The 13961-nt window shown below is 45.3% G+C and overlaps 1 protein-coding gene across 2 annotated transcripts; it reads left to right on the top strand.

The window, feature by feature from the left end:
• Positions 1-219: 219 nt before the first annotated feature.
• LOC102853149 (glutathione S-transferase Mu 1-like) lies at positions 220-5768 on the top strand. 2 transcript variants are annotated; one of them, XM_006899322.1, is made up of 8 exons: positions 220-258; positions 560-635; positions 993-1057; positions 1328-1409; positions 1512-1612; positions 3481-3576; positions 3658-3768; positions 5679-5768. In XM_006899322.1, exons 1-8 carry the CDS (start codon positions 223-225, stop codon positions 5766-5768), a joined length of 657 nt encoding a protein of 218 aa, XP_006899384.1. In that variant the 5' UTR covers positions 220-222. The 2 variants fall into 2 exon arrangements, with proteins under 2 accessions (XP_006899384.1, XP_006899383.1); XM_006899321.1 differs by lacking the exon at positions 3658-3768 and having other exon boundaries at positions 223-258.
• Positions 5769-13961: the final 8193 nt, after the last annotated feature.

The raw sequence follows: 13961 nt of genomic DNA, 5'->3' as shown, positions 1-13961 counted from the left end.
CCCAGAAATAGAGGGTAGAGGTGAGAGTGAAGGATGGTAGGGCGGTCTCAGCAGGTCAAGGAGGTGTGTGAGGCAGGGGCGAGAGGTGGGGCCAGAAGCGGAAAGGACACTGGGGCGAGGGGCGGGCCCCAGTGTCGTCATCCCGTGCCCGCCCCCCAGTCCATTCCTACATCAGAGGCCTGGAGGGCAGTCGGCGGGGCTCAGTGCGTGCGAACCTGCATCATGGTCATGATCTTGGGTTACTGGAATCTCCGCGGGGTGAGTGCAGAGAGCACCTGCTTGATTGGGACCTGGGTGCCACGGTGGGGGAGTGCCGAGCTCTGGGGGGTGGGGTCGGGCGGATTCTAGAAGATTCTTTTTAGAGCTTTGCTGGAACTTACTTAGTTCTTTCCAGGCATGGTGCTTTGGGTGGCGGGTGAAGCATAGTGAGGGGCATCAGGAGCGAGCTCTGTGGGGTCCTGTTCTGCCCTCTCTGGTGTGGGTGGCTCTGGTTTACCTGGAGGAGGTGGAGTCAGGTGGTCAGGACCCTGCACTCTGACACCTCCACACTGTCTCCCAGCTGGCTCATACCATCCGCCTGCTCCTGGAATACACAGACTCTAAGTATGAAGAAAAGAAGTACACAATGGGGGACGGTATGACACCTTTATGTTGGCCCCTCTGCCAGCTAATGCTGATTTGGTAACACACATGTATCCCGGCAACCTGTTGTCCACCACTACATGGCCTCCACTGGCTAGATCTGGTGCCTGACCTTCCAGGGACCCGTTTGTCACTGAAGGCTCTGGGCGGGAGTGCAGGATTCTGGGAGGGAATTGCAGCCCCACCTTTCTCAGTGATCAGAAGAGGGGTACCCCTTAGGGTTTGAGAAGACCTTTTGAAAGCCTTGCTCCTGGGAGTGTGAGACTAGAGGTTCTGCGGATTCCAGAACCACCCTTGTCAGGAGGTTCAGAAGGAAGAGTGTGACCCTGAGGAAGTGTGTTCCACTGCAGCTCCTGACTATGACAGAAGCCAGTGGCTGAATGAAAAATTCAAGCTGGGCCTGGACTTTCCCAATGTAGGTATTGGGTGTGAGGGCGGTGAAGGGGGTCTCTTCCTCCATCTTCTTTCTCCCCTGGCGGTTGTAGGAGCAGGTGTCTTCTCCATTTCTCTCATTCCTGCGTCTTTCACTGTCTTTCCACGGTGCTCTGTGTTCTAGAACACGTAATTTTGTAGTGTCTTCCTTGGGCCAGACCTTGAGTGTGCCAGGTCTCAGCTCTGCCCTTGGTTAGGGGAAGAGGTGTGGGGGAGTCTGGTGGTGTGACAGCCCTGCCTGGTTCCCCGGCAGCTGCCCTACTTAGTGGACGGGCCTCACAAGATCACTCAGAGCAACGCCATCCTGCGCTACATCGCCCGCAAGCACAACCTGTGTGAGTGGGGTGGGCAGGTGGGGTGGAGTGGGGGCCAGGTGGCCTTCCCTGGACTAGGCTGAGGGAGCATCTGAGGGTGAGTGTCTGATCTGTGAATCCCAGGTGGGGAGACAGAAGAGGAGAAGATTCGAGTGGACATCTTGGAAAATCAAGCCATGGACTCTCGCATGAGTCTGATCCAGTTGTGCTACAACCCTGACTTTGTGAGTGTGTGATGGGCTGGGCTGGGGCGGGGCTTGGGTTGAAGTGGGTTCTGTATTTGCATTTACAGTGGTCCCTTGTGACATCTGAACTCCTCAGAGATAGGGATCCTGCTAGAGGGTCCCCTATAGGGCTACCACAGTGACCATCCTGCTCTTAAATCTCATGGAATTGTAATCTTTGAATCAATCTCTTCCAATTTGAGTTTAAGGTCTAGACTCCCCAGCGTGGAAATGAAAATCCTCAAAAAGATGTTTAATGAAATGTTCCAGGTTGTAGTGTTTTGTTTTTTTCACTTGGCCCTGACAGATTTCCAGTTATTAGCCACAGAGCGTTACCTTAGTCTCTTTGTCCAAGAAAGCTCTTCTCTCTTTCCTCCCTTTCAACATTTCATATTTTCCTTATCTCATTGACTATACAAAGGCATTTGACTATGTGGATCACAACAAACTGTGGCTGACTCTGAGAAGAATGGGAATCCCAGAACATTTGATTGTGCTTATGTGAAACCTGTGCTTGGATCAGGAGGCAGTTGTCAGAACAGAGCAAGGAGACATTGCATGGTTCAAAATTCGGAAGGGTGTATGCCAGAGATGTATTCTGCCTCCATACCTTTTCAATCTGTATGCAGATCAGATCATGCAGGAGGCTGGGCTGTGTGAGGAAGAATATTGCATCCGGTTTGGAAGTGGAGTCATCAAAAATCTGCATTATGCAGATGACGCCACACTGCTTACTGAAATGGAGGACCTGAAGTGCTTGCTGCAGAAGATCAAGGACTGCAGCCTTCTATATAGATTGAAGTTCAACATCAAGAAAACAAAGATTCTCACCACTTGGCCAATTGGCAGCATTATGATAGATGGTGAAGAGACTGAGATTGTTAATAGCTTTAGTTTCCTTGGCTCTACAATCCAGACTCTTGGTACCAGCAGCCAGAAAATCAAAAGATCAATTGCATTGGGAAAGTCTGCTGTCAGGAACCTCTTCAGAGTATTGGAGAGCAATGATGTCAGTCTTGAGACTAAGTTGTGCCTGATCCAGCCCGTAGTCTTTGCAATTGCTTGCTATACATCAACAACCTAACCAATGACTAAGGATGATAGAAAAAGAATTGATGCCTTTGAGCTGTAGGGCTGGAGAATAGTGTTGAATATACCATGGACTGCTAGGAGAACAACCATGTTTGTCCTAAAGATGGTGAAATCAAGCTGCTCCTTAGAGACAAGGATTCTGGAGCTTCATTTGACATTCTTTGGACATGTTGCAAGAAGGGACCAGCCCTTGGAGAGGGATATTGTGCTTGGAACAGTGGAGGGACAGAGAAGAGAGTGATACCCTTGATGCGACAGATTGATTCAGTGACTGGGATAATGAGGGTAGGTGTGTCAGAGACAGTAAAGTTGGCACAGGATAGAGCAGATTTTAGGGCAGTTGTACATAATAGGGTCGCTATGAGTTGCAAGTAACTTGATGGCACATAACAAGGATGACAAAAAACTACTCAAATGTCCTCTGCATTCGTGTGCCACAATACAGGTGAGAACTTTCACTTCTTTGAGCTCTTGTAGTTCTTGTTCTGTCACATCTGAGTCCCACTAACCCCAGGCCTCCCAGTGACCTGATGTGACAGATAAGACAGTTGATGGAGATCATCATGCAAGTCTTTATGGATTCCTTCTCATGCCCCTGAGAGGTGGATGGTAGAGGTCTGAAAACTGCTAATTGGAGTAAATAAAAGCCTGGGCAGTAAGTAGGCCAGGGACAGTCTAAGCAGGATTCTGATTTCCTGTCATAGGAGAGGTGTGGTTGCTTTGTCTCTGACCAGCGAGCAGGGTCTGCTTGTAGTAACAGCTGTTTTCTACCCTAGGAGAAGCTGAAGCCTCAGTACCTGAAGGAGCTGCCTGATAAGATAAAGCCCTACTCTGACTGTCTGGGGAAGCGACCATGGTTTGCAGGGAACAAGGTAAAGATTGAAGGGGACGTGGAGATGTCATTCTTTCCAGATGATGGAGCTTCTAACCCTGTCCTCTCTGAATTTCCCCAGATCACTTTTGCGGACTTCCTTGTTTATGACTTCCTTGATGTGAGCCGGAACTTTGAGCCTAAGTGCTTGGAGGCCTTCCCAAACCTGAAGGACTTCATTGCCCGCTTTGAGGTGAAGCCCTCATTGCTGTTATGTTGATAATGCTTTTCTCCCTTCTTATTTCCCCCGGTACTTCCCTTTTTTTTTTCAGAGTGCAAAAGAACTAGTATTGTTTTTTTAAGATTTGCTTTATGCCAAGGCCTGTGTTAAGCATTTTAATACATTTTGGTAGATTTAGTCTGCAGCATATAATGAAAGGGTAGGTAGAATTATAACGCTCTTTATACAGATGAGGAGATTGAGGCTGAAAGGGGTAGGAAGTTCGCTCAAGTTCAGAGATCCAACTCTGCCTCTGCTGGGCTTCTTGTCTGTCTCTATGGACAGTAGTAAGTGGCTCTCATTTTTCTGTTCCTGAAAGGAGAGCTCTGGCCCTTTTCCTGCCTGCGTTGCACAACCTAAGAAGTCGGGAGTGTGGCAGAACTTGAGGAGTGAGCATGTAGTGGGCTTACACAGATGATTGTCTAGGAGTCAGACAAGGAAGGATTGATGTTTCCAGGACACAGGCAGTATTCCTACTTGACATCCTACGGGGTCACATGTAGACTTAACCCCACTGTGATCGATGTCTGGGCAAGGACTGATATCCCTGGGCTGTAGATGTGCTAGGGTGTGAGTGCTCTGTGAATGTCCCCAGGAAGTGTTTCATTCACGTGCTCTCTGGTAGAACACCGTCTCTCCACTCTTCTGCTCTGTCGCCTTCCCCATTGTGTAAGGTTTTCTCTCTAGTATGTCAGCCCATCTGTGTTCACTCGTGGTGCCCTGTGGTTAAGACACTGGGGCAGGTCTGGGAGTGGGGGCCTGCAGAGATGGCCCTGCCATGGGGCCCACCTTCCAGGAGCTCGGTGGGGGGGGTCACTGCAGCCACAGCAGGTGTGTGGGCGTTCAGTGCCAATTGCTTGGAGGGGAGCCAAACATGGACCCCACTTCACACGGTCAGCTGACACACACGTTTACCTGGGTGGAGAGCAACTTAGTCTTCTTGAGTACGGAGAGTTGAGAATGTGAGGCAGTCAGTGCAGCGTTCTTATTCCTTCACCCTTTTCCATCCAGAGCTCTGCTTTCTTGGCCAGTTCTCATCATCTCCTGGCTCTAGTAGCAGCTGAATACCCTGGGTGGACACAGGAAATGAGGGGATTGTGAAAGGCAGCTGTGGACAGGGGTCCGCAATCTGCTAGAACTGGATCCCATTGGGTTTGGAAAGTCTGCATAGTTTTCAATCTTGCAAAATGATTTAATTATGAACACAGAACACACATCTGAGTGTCTTAGCACCATGTCACCTTAGAAGTGAGGTGGTTTGGAATGAGATTGGGCTGGGAATCTGAGACCCTTCTGCCTCTGGGGTAATTACAGGCTGGCACTGCCCAGCTTTAGCTTGGGAACATTCCTTCATACAGGTTAGTCATTCTGTGAAATCTGGGCCTCTTCTAAGATACAGAGGTGTGCCCTCAGCTCCTTCATGTTGCTCAGGCCCCATTTTGGGTGTAAACAAAGTATTGGCTGTGAGACAGGAGCCATCTTATGTAAAAGGAGAGAGTTTGTTCTGTTTACCAGAAGGACAATGGCCTCCTGTGGGAGTGTGGCAGGAGCAAGTTCAGCAGAAGGGGCCCAGCGCTGGGAGAGAGAGGTGGATTTGGCCCCTAGCCCAGGGCTGGCTCGGTAAACGAGAGGAAGGGGTTTCATCTCTGTGCACCCCAGTCTCCCTTCTGATACACATTTCTAGTGCAATCTGTCTGGTAGCACAGCCCCTGGATTTTTCTATTCCAGTGTTATAATCGCTCATAGATAAATAACCTGTAACAGTGTAAAGGGATCGATCTCATGTGTAAACTCTTTTTACGATTGGAGATTATTTTATCAATGAGAGTTATTTTAACTGAAGAAGAGCCAATCTGAACTCCACCTTTTCTTTTTCCCCCCAGGGCCTGGATAAGATTGCTGCCTACATGAAGTCCAGCAGGTTTCTCCCACGACCTTTCTTTGGAAAGTCGGCTTTGTGGGGCAATAAGTAGGGTCTGTAAATGCAGGAGGTGGAAGCGAGGCCGCCCTGTGCCTGCTGCCTGGAGAACACCTGGCATTCCCTTACCTCCAGCACTGCCCTCTCCTCCTCATCCTCATTTTGACTAGTTCTCCTTTAGGACTGATTGACCTCCTTTTTTCTACCCTATTTGGGCTCTTTAAAGGCTCAGGTACCACTTTCCTTCAGCCAATTCCCTCCTCCTGACGTCTGTTGTCCCTACATGGAAGCCATCCAGACTGACCATCCCTTGTCACCTGTGCTAGAGAACCTTCCCGTGCTCTGGGTCTGTTCCATAGGCTCAGCTGACTTGTGATTCCCCTGTGACTGGTATAGAGTCACTGCTCCCACATTATCTGTGCTCCCTGTCTGATCCTGAAGAAATGGCTGAGCCTCACCTGCTGTAGTGTGCCCTTCTGTCTGTCTGGATACAGAAATAGTTCTGGAAGTGGGGTGGTGCCTGGGGGAAGGGGTGCCTTCCTTTAGTTTTTGGTGTCGAGGGCAGGACCTGGAAGGTTCTCAGGGTGTGGTAAATCCTGGGAGGACAGGTGTAAGGATTCTTGCTCACCTGTCCCTTTGGCCTACCCCTCTGTCCCTCACCACAGGGCTGTCTACAGAGGAGAAGGTCCTTGTGTGGTGATGGGGGCGATGCTGAGCTGTCCACAGTGTGTTTTGACCTGGGGGGCCTGTCTTTTCACTGTCACCTGAAAGCTCTCACTGATCCAAATGTTACCCCTATCTCACAATAAATATCAACAACTTATACTTGTTGTTTTACTGTGGTTTTTTTTTTTATTCACCTAGACCATAAATTCATTGAGGAGATAATCTCTGTCCCGTTTTTAATCACAGTTTCTAACTGATTTAATATTCCATTAAATGTAGAAATTGGTTAGAATTACCTCTAGGTAAGGCCCTCTAGAGTTCTGCACTCATGAACAGGATATACAGCTCTGGAGATAGGCATCTCTGCCAGCAGTGATATACATACAGTCAAGCTCAGAAAATTTTGACACTACGTCACTGGGGGAATACATATTAGCTCTTTCTAATATGAGCAGTCATAGGTTATCGTTAGTGGTTGGAAGCCTTAACCTGAGATAGGTTGTTACGTGCCATTAAGTAGAGTACGATCTATTGTGACCCTGTGAACAACAGATGTGAACCCTGTCCTGTCGTGTGCCGTCCTCACACTTTGTGACATTTTGGGCCCATTGCGGAGTCACTGTGTTAGTCCATTTGGTCAAGAGTCTTCTTCACTGACCCTCCACCTTTCTGAGCATGATGTCCTTCTCTAAGTAATAGTCCCTCCTAGCAACACATCTGAAATATGAGAGGCAAAAACTCACCATCTTTGCCTTTAAAGAGCACACTGGCTGTACCTTCCCCAAGACGTTTATCCTTTTGACAGTTCTATGGCATATTCAGTACTCTTCTCCAACACCATGGCTCAAAGGCATCAATACTTCTGTCATCCTTACTCAGTGTCCAGATCTCAGATACATAGCAATTGATCAGAAAGACCATGATCTGACACACTTTAGTCCTCAAACTGACATCATTAATCCTCAGTCATTTGAGAGATCCCTAACTGCAGACTTTCCCGGTGCAATACTGGTGATATCAAGGGTGTTGCTTGTGGATCAAAATAGGATGAAGTTCTTGACAGTGTCAGTGTTTTCTCCATCTATCATGGTGGTGCCTATTGTTGCAGTGGTTTTGTTTTCTTGACGTAGAGATGAAAACCACCTCAAAGGCTGCATTCCTTTATTTTCTGCAACAAGTGCTTCAAGTCCATGTCACTTTCGGTAAGCAAGGTGTGTCATCTGCATATCATAGATTATTGAGTCTCTCCCCAATCTTCTTCAAAAAGTCCAGCTTCTCGAGTAATTTGTTCAGCGTACAGATTGGATAGGTATGGAGAGAAAATACAACCCTGACACTCTCCCTTCTTAATTTTAAACCATGCAGTGTTCCCTTGCCCAGTTCTTGTTTACAGCCTCCTGGTCTAGATATAGGTTTCTCATGAGCACAGTTAAGTGCTCTGGGATTTTTGTTCTCAATGTTAGCCATAACTTGTTATGATCCACAGTCAAATGCCTTTGCATGGTTAATAAAGTGCAAATAGCCATTCTTCTAGTATTTATTTAAAGCCAAAATCTATCTGATATCAGCAAAGATATCCCTAGGGCTACAGCCTCTTCTAAATCCTGCTTGAACTTCTGACAGTTCCCTATGAATGTACTGTTCTAGCTGTTTTGGAATAATCTTCAGGAGTAGATTGCTTGCATGTGATATTAAGGATATTGTTTGGTAGTTTCCACATGCTTTTGGATCACCTTTCTTGGGAATGGGAACAAATATTGGACCTCTTCCAATCAGTTGGCCATACAGCTGTCTTCCAAATTTCCTGGCATAGATTGGTGAGGGCATCCAAGGCTACATCTGTTAATCGAAGCAAGTAATTTGGTATCTAATCGATTCCTGGGGCCTTAATTTTTTGCAAATGCTTTCAATGAATCTTTTACTTCCCCCTTCATTACCATTGGTTTCTGCTCATATGGTACTTACCGAAATTTTTCAGTGTCAATCAGTTCTTTCTGGAAAAGTGATTCTGTGTATTCCCTCCATCTTCTTTTTTTTTTTTGTGAGAAAAATTTATATTTAGAATTAGCCCGCTGTACTCAGTGTTGATGATCCCAATTTTGCTGGCAATATTCAAAGCATCATAGTCAGGAGCAAGTCGAACATAGGCCTTCTTCTCTCCATCAGGCCTAATCAAAGTGTTGACCTTAGCCACATCAATGACATAGAGCTTCTTTACAGCTTGTTTAATTTGGTGCTTGTTGGCCTTGACATCTACAATGAACACAAGTTTGTTGTTCTATCTTCTTCATGGCTGACTCAGTGATCAGGGGAAATTTGATGATGGCATAGTGGTCAAGCTTGTTTCTCCTGGGGGCGCTCTTCCAGGGGTATTTGCACTGCCTTCAGAGTCTCAGTGTCTTAGGCCGCTGCAAGGTGGGTGACGTGCAGATCTTTTTTTTTTTTTTTGTGACTGTGGATGCCCTTCAGGACTGCCTTCTTGGCCTTTAATGCCTTTGCTTTGGCGTCAGTTTTGAGAGGGGCAGGGGTTTCCTTCTTTGCTTTCGGCGCCATCTTCGTAGACTCCCTCCATCTTCTTTTGATGCTTTTTGGGTCATTCAATGTATTTGTTACCCATAGCATCTTTCAATATTGTGATATGAGACTTAAATTTGTTTTTCAGTTCTGTCAGCTTGAGAAATGCAGAGTGAGTTCTTCTCTTTTATTCTCCAATTCCAGCTCTCTGCATATTCCATAATAATACTTTGCTTTGTCTTCTCAAACTGCCCTTTTGAAATCTTCTGTTCAGCTTTTTGCTTCCATGTATTTTCCCTTGGTTTTGAAGTCTCTTCAAAGAAAGGCTTTCAGCTTTTTTCTTTCTCCTCTGTCTTTGTAATGACCTTTTGCTTTCTTCATGGATATCATCCCATAACTCATCTGGTCTTTGATCAGTCTTGTTCAATTCCTCAAAGCTATTCCTAAGGTGATCTTGAAATTTAGACGGAATAGATTCAAGATCATATCGTGGTTCTCGTGGACTTACAGAGCTGTGTTGCCGTTCCAGAGGCAGGTAGTTTGAATCCACCAGCATTTCCACTGGTGAAAGATGAGCAGCTTCCTCATGTACGATTTACTGCCTCTGAAAAGCCTCTGGAGGTTTAGCTATGAGTTGGTTCCAATTCTTAGACACAGAACAACAACTAAAAGAAGTTGCCCAGCTACACAAAAAGGCTAAGCCTCTCTGACAGTTTACGTTCATCAGACACCCAGGGAAGACGAGTAATCTCCTCATTCACAGCCTCCCACAATCGCCTGGCATATCAGCTATGTTTCAGGTCCATCTCAACAGCTTGACAACTTGACTGAGCAACAGAAGAAATTTCTCTCGGAAGAAGTGAAACCAGGGTGCTCCTTAGAAGCACGGAGGCTGAGAGTTTGTCTTGTACCTTTATAAAAAAGGACATCATACTAGAAAAGTTGAACGTGAGCGAAAAGACGACTCCATGGAATAAATGGATTGACGGTGACTGGAACAGGGGGTTAGACACGGCAGAGGTCCTGATGACAGCATAAGGTCAGGCAGATTCATTGTGTTGTGCACAGGGTTGCTGAGTCAGAGCCCACTTGACAGGATCTGACAATGTTCGAGATAAAAAATCGATTAAACAAGCCAACTAAAACTCAGAGATGGGGGGAAGATAGATGGCTGCTCCACACGAGCTCATCCAGAGCAGAAGTCTGGAAACCTGACATCCTGTATACAGATCAAAGTTTGCCTGGGTCAGTGTGATTCAGCAGGGCATGTCCCTGAAAGACCTCTCTCACCTCAAAACTTCCAAATGGCTCCCAGTTCCAAACAGGAAGGGGCTTCACTCTCTCCTCTGTGCCCCATAAGATTTTAGTGGACTGATGTTTTGGAAAGTGTCATCAAGCATTCTTCCAAGAAACATCTGAGTGGACTGGAAACCAAGCCTTCAGTAGTAACGGACCGCTTTAAGTGTCTACCTTTTCTAAGAATATTCTATATTCACCACCTAACCCACTGCTGTCAAATAGATTTTCTCATAACCACCTCTATTCCCAAGAATAGGTCTATCTCTATGAGGTTTCCAAGGTTGTCAATCTTCATGGAAGCAAAATGTGTCATCATTTACCTGGTGACTGGCCTGTGGGTTCAGACCACTGCATTTTCAGTTAGCAGCCAAGTACTTTAACTACTGTGCCATCAGGGCTCCTCGGAGGGAGTACAGGAGCTGTTAACTGTATTAAAGTTTGTGTGGGAAGTAGTATGTTAGAGAAAGGGACAAGGTTTTTATGTTCAGGGATAATATTAAGTTAAATCCTTTTTCTAATTCTGGAGAATTCTTGATCTTTACACGCTCTGCAAACAGATTGAATTATGGAGAGAAACTACAACCCTGACACATTTCCTTCCCAGTTCCCAAATGATGCAGTGCTTCCCTGCTCTGTTCACACAACAGCCTCTTCGTCCAGGTATAGGTTCTGCATGAGAACAATTAAGTGCTCTGGGATTCCCATTTTCCTCAATGTCAGCCACAACTTGTCATCATCCACACAGTCAGATGTCTTTGCGTAGTCAATAAAGCAGAAACAGACATTCTTCTGGTATTTTTTTACTTCCAGCCAAGATCCATAACTTCAGCAATGACATCTTTGGTGCCATGGCTTCTTCTAAGTCCTGCTTGAACTTCTGGCAGATCTCTGTCTATGTACTGTTCTAGCCATTTAGGAATGATCTTCAGTAGTATTTTGCTTGCATATGATATTAATGATACAGTCAATGCAGTTTCTCCTTCCTCTTTCATTACCAATGGCTTCTGCTCATAAGATAACTCCTGAAATTTTTCAGTGTCAACTAATTTTTTCTGATACAGTGATTCTCTGTATTAGGTCCATCTTCTTTTGATGCTTTTTGTATCATTCAAAATATTGCCCATAACATCTTTCAATATTGTGACATGAGTCTTAAATTTGTTTTTCACTTCTTTCAGCTTGAGAAATGCAGAGTGAGTTCTGCTCTTTTCATTCTCCAATTCCAGCTCTCTGCATGTTCTGTTATAATATTTTGCTTTGTCTTCTCGAGCTACCCTTGAAAATCTTTAGTTCAATTCTTTCACTTCTACATGTTTTTCCTTTTGTTTTTGCTTCTCAATGCTCCAATGCAATCATTAGAGTCTCTTCTGACATCCATTTCCATTTTTTAAATTTTATTATTTTTTGTGCATGTACCGTCAAATCAGATCTGACTGGTACAGGAGGAAATGGTCTCTCCTTCTCCGGCAGAGCATCTGGTGGATTTGAACCGTGTACCTGTGGGATTGCAGTACAGCTTCTTGCCACTAGGCCACCAGAGCTCCCCCCCATTTCCATTTTTTACCCACTTCTGTTTTTGTAATGACCTTTTGCTTTTCTCATCAATGATATTCTTGATATCTTTCCACAACTCATCTGATCTTCCATCAGTGGTGTTCAATTCCTCAAACCTTTTCTTAAGATGATCCTGAAATTCAGATGGAATTGATTCAAGACCATATCTTGGTTCCTGTAGATTTATTTTAATTTTCTTCGACCTTAATTTGAACTTCCACATGTGTAATTGATGATCAGACCCATAGTCTGCCCTGGTCTAGTTTTGACTACTGATATTGAGCTTCTCCAATGGGTTTTTCCACAATTTAGTCAATCTTATTCCTATGTAGCCCATCAGGTGAGATCCATGTGTAAAGTCATCATTTGTGTCTCTTAAAGAAGGTATTTGCAATGAATAAGTCATTGTAAATACAAAATACAATAATTCTATTTCCAGCCTCATTTCTATCACCAAGCCCATATTGTCCAACTACTATTCATTCTTCACTGTTTCCCACTTTTGCATTCCAGTCACCAGTTATCATTAATGTATCTTGATTGCAAGTTGGACTCTATGAAGAGGAGTGTGGGACCAGGATTTGAGGGAGACTTACCAATAATTTGTGTTAGGAGATGACACAACCTTTCTTGCTGAGAGTGAGGGGGACTTGAAGCAATTGCAGAAGATCCAGGAAAACAGGCTTCAGTGTGGATTGCATCACAATGCCAAGAAAACAAAGATTCTTACTGCTGGACTGATAGGCAGAGTCATGATGTATGGAGAGGAGATTGAAACTATCAACAGCTTCATCTTGCTTGAATCCGAAATTAACACCCTTGGTACGAACAGTCAGGAAATAAGGAGACGCATTGCACTTTGAAAATCTGCAGTTAGGGACCTTTCCAAATTACTGAGGAGTAATGATGTCATTTTGAGGACTAAGGTGCATCTGACTCAGGCCATTGTCTTTCAGATTATTAGCTATGCATCTGAGAGCTGGACAATAAAAAAGGACGACAGAAAAAGAATTGATGCTTTGAGCTGTGCTGTTGGAGAGGAGCACTGAACATCTCATTGATGACCAAGAGAATGAACAGATACGTTTTGGAGAGGGTACAGCCAGAGTACCCTTGCTTTGGAGACAAGACTAATGAGGCTTTGCCTCACATACTTTGTACATGTTGCTAGAAGGGGCTATTCCTTGGAGAAAGACATGATGTTGGGAAAGGTGGAGGGTTGGCAAAGGATGTGAATTCGCCAGCTCCTCTATGGGAGAAGGAAGGGCAGTATCCTCTTGAGCAATTTACTGCCTATGAAAACCTGCTGGAGGGTCAGCTATGTGTTGGTTACTACATGATGGCACACAACAACAGAAGGTACATGACTAGTAACATACACTTTGTTGTTATAATGCCCTTGAGTTGCCTGCGACTCATAGCGACCCTATGTACAACAACCCTAAACTCTATCTCTTGCCAATCTTACTGTCTCTGACAGGCCTATCCCCATTTCCCCAGTGACTGAATCAATATATCTCATCAAGGGTCTTCCTCTCCTGTGCTGTCCCTCCTCTCTCCCAAGCATGACATCCCTCTCCAAGGACTGGACCCTCCTTGCAACATGTCCAAAGGATGTCAGACAAAGCTTCAGAATCCTTGCCTCCAAGGAGCAGCCTGGTTTCACTCTCTCCAGGATGAATTTGTTTGTTCTCTGAGCTGTCTGTGGTGTATTCAATAGTCTTCTCGAGCACTACAGCTTAAAGGCATAAACTCTCCTTCTATCATCCCTAGTCATTGTCCAGCTCTCTGATACATAGCAAGTAATGGCAAAGACCGTGGCCTGTATCAGGCACACCTTAGTGTCTAGACTGACATCATTGTTCTTCAGTACTTTGGAGAAGTCTCTGCCAGCAGACTTTTCCAATGCAATCTGTCCTTAAACTTCCTGGCTGCTGGTACCAATAGTGTTTATTGTAGAGTCAAGCAAACTGAAGCTGTCAACAATCTCAATTTCTTCACCATCTGTCATGATGTTACCAATTGGCCCAGCGGTGGAAATCTTTGTTTTCTTGATGTTGAGCTTCAATCTATATTGAAGGCTGTAGTCCTTGACCTTTTGCAGCAAGCACTTCAGGTTCTCCTCAGTTTGGTCAAGCACGGTTGTGTCATCTGCATAACACAGATTGTTGATGAGTCCAGCTCCAATTCTGATGCCACATTTCTTTTTTTTTTT

The sequence above is a fragment of the Elephantulus edwardii genome, unplaced genomic scaffold (genome assembly GCF_000299155.1).
Source record: "Elephantulus edwardii isolate Elephantulus edwardi_28Jun2011 unplaced genomic scaffold, EleEdw1.0 scaffold00252, whole genome shotgun sequence".
Lineage (NCBI taxonomy): Eukaryota > Metazoa > Chordata > Mammalia > Macroscelidea > Macroscelididae > Elephantulus > Elephantulus edwardii.
Note: the sequence above shows the minus strand (reverse complement) of the source record. Positions and strands in the feature narration are given on the sequence as shown.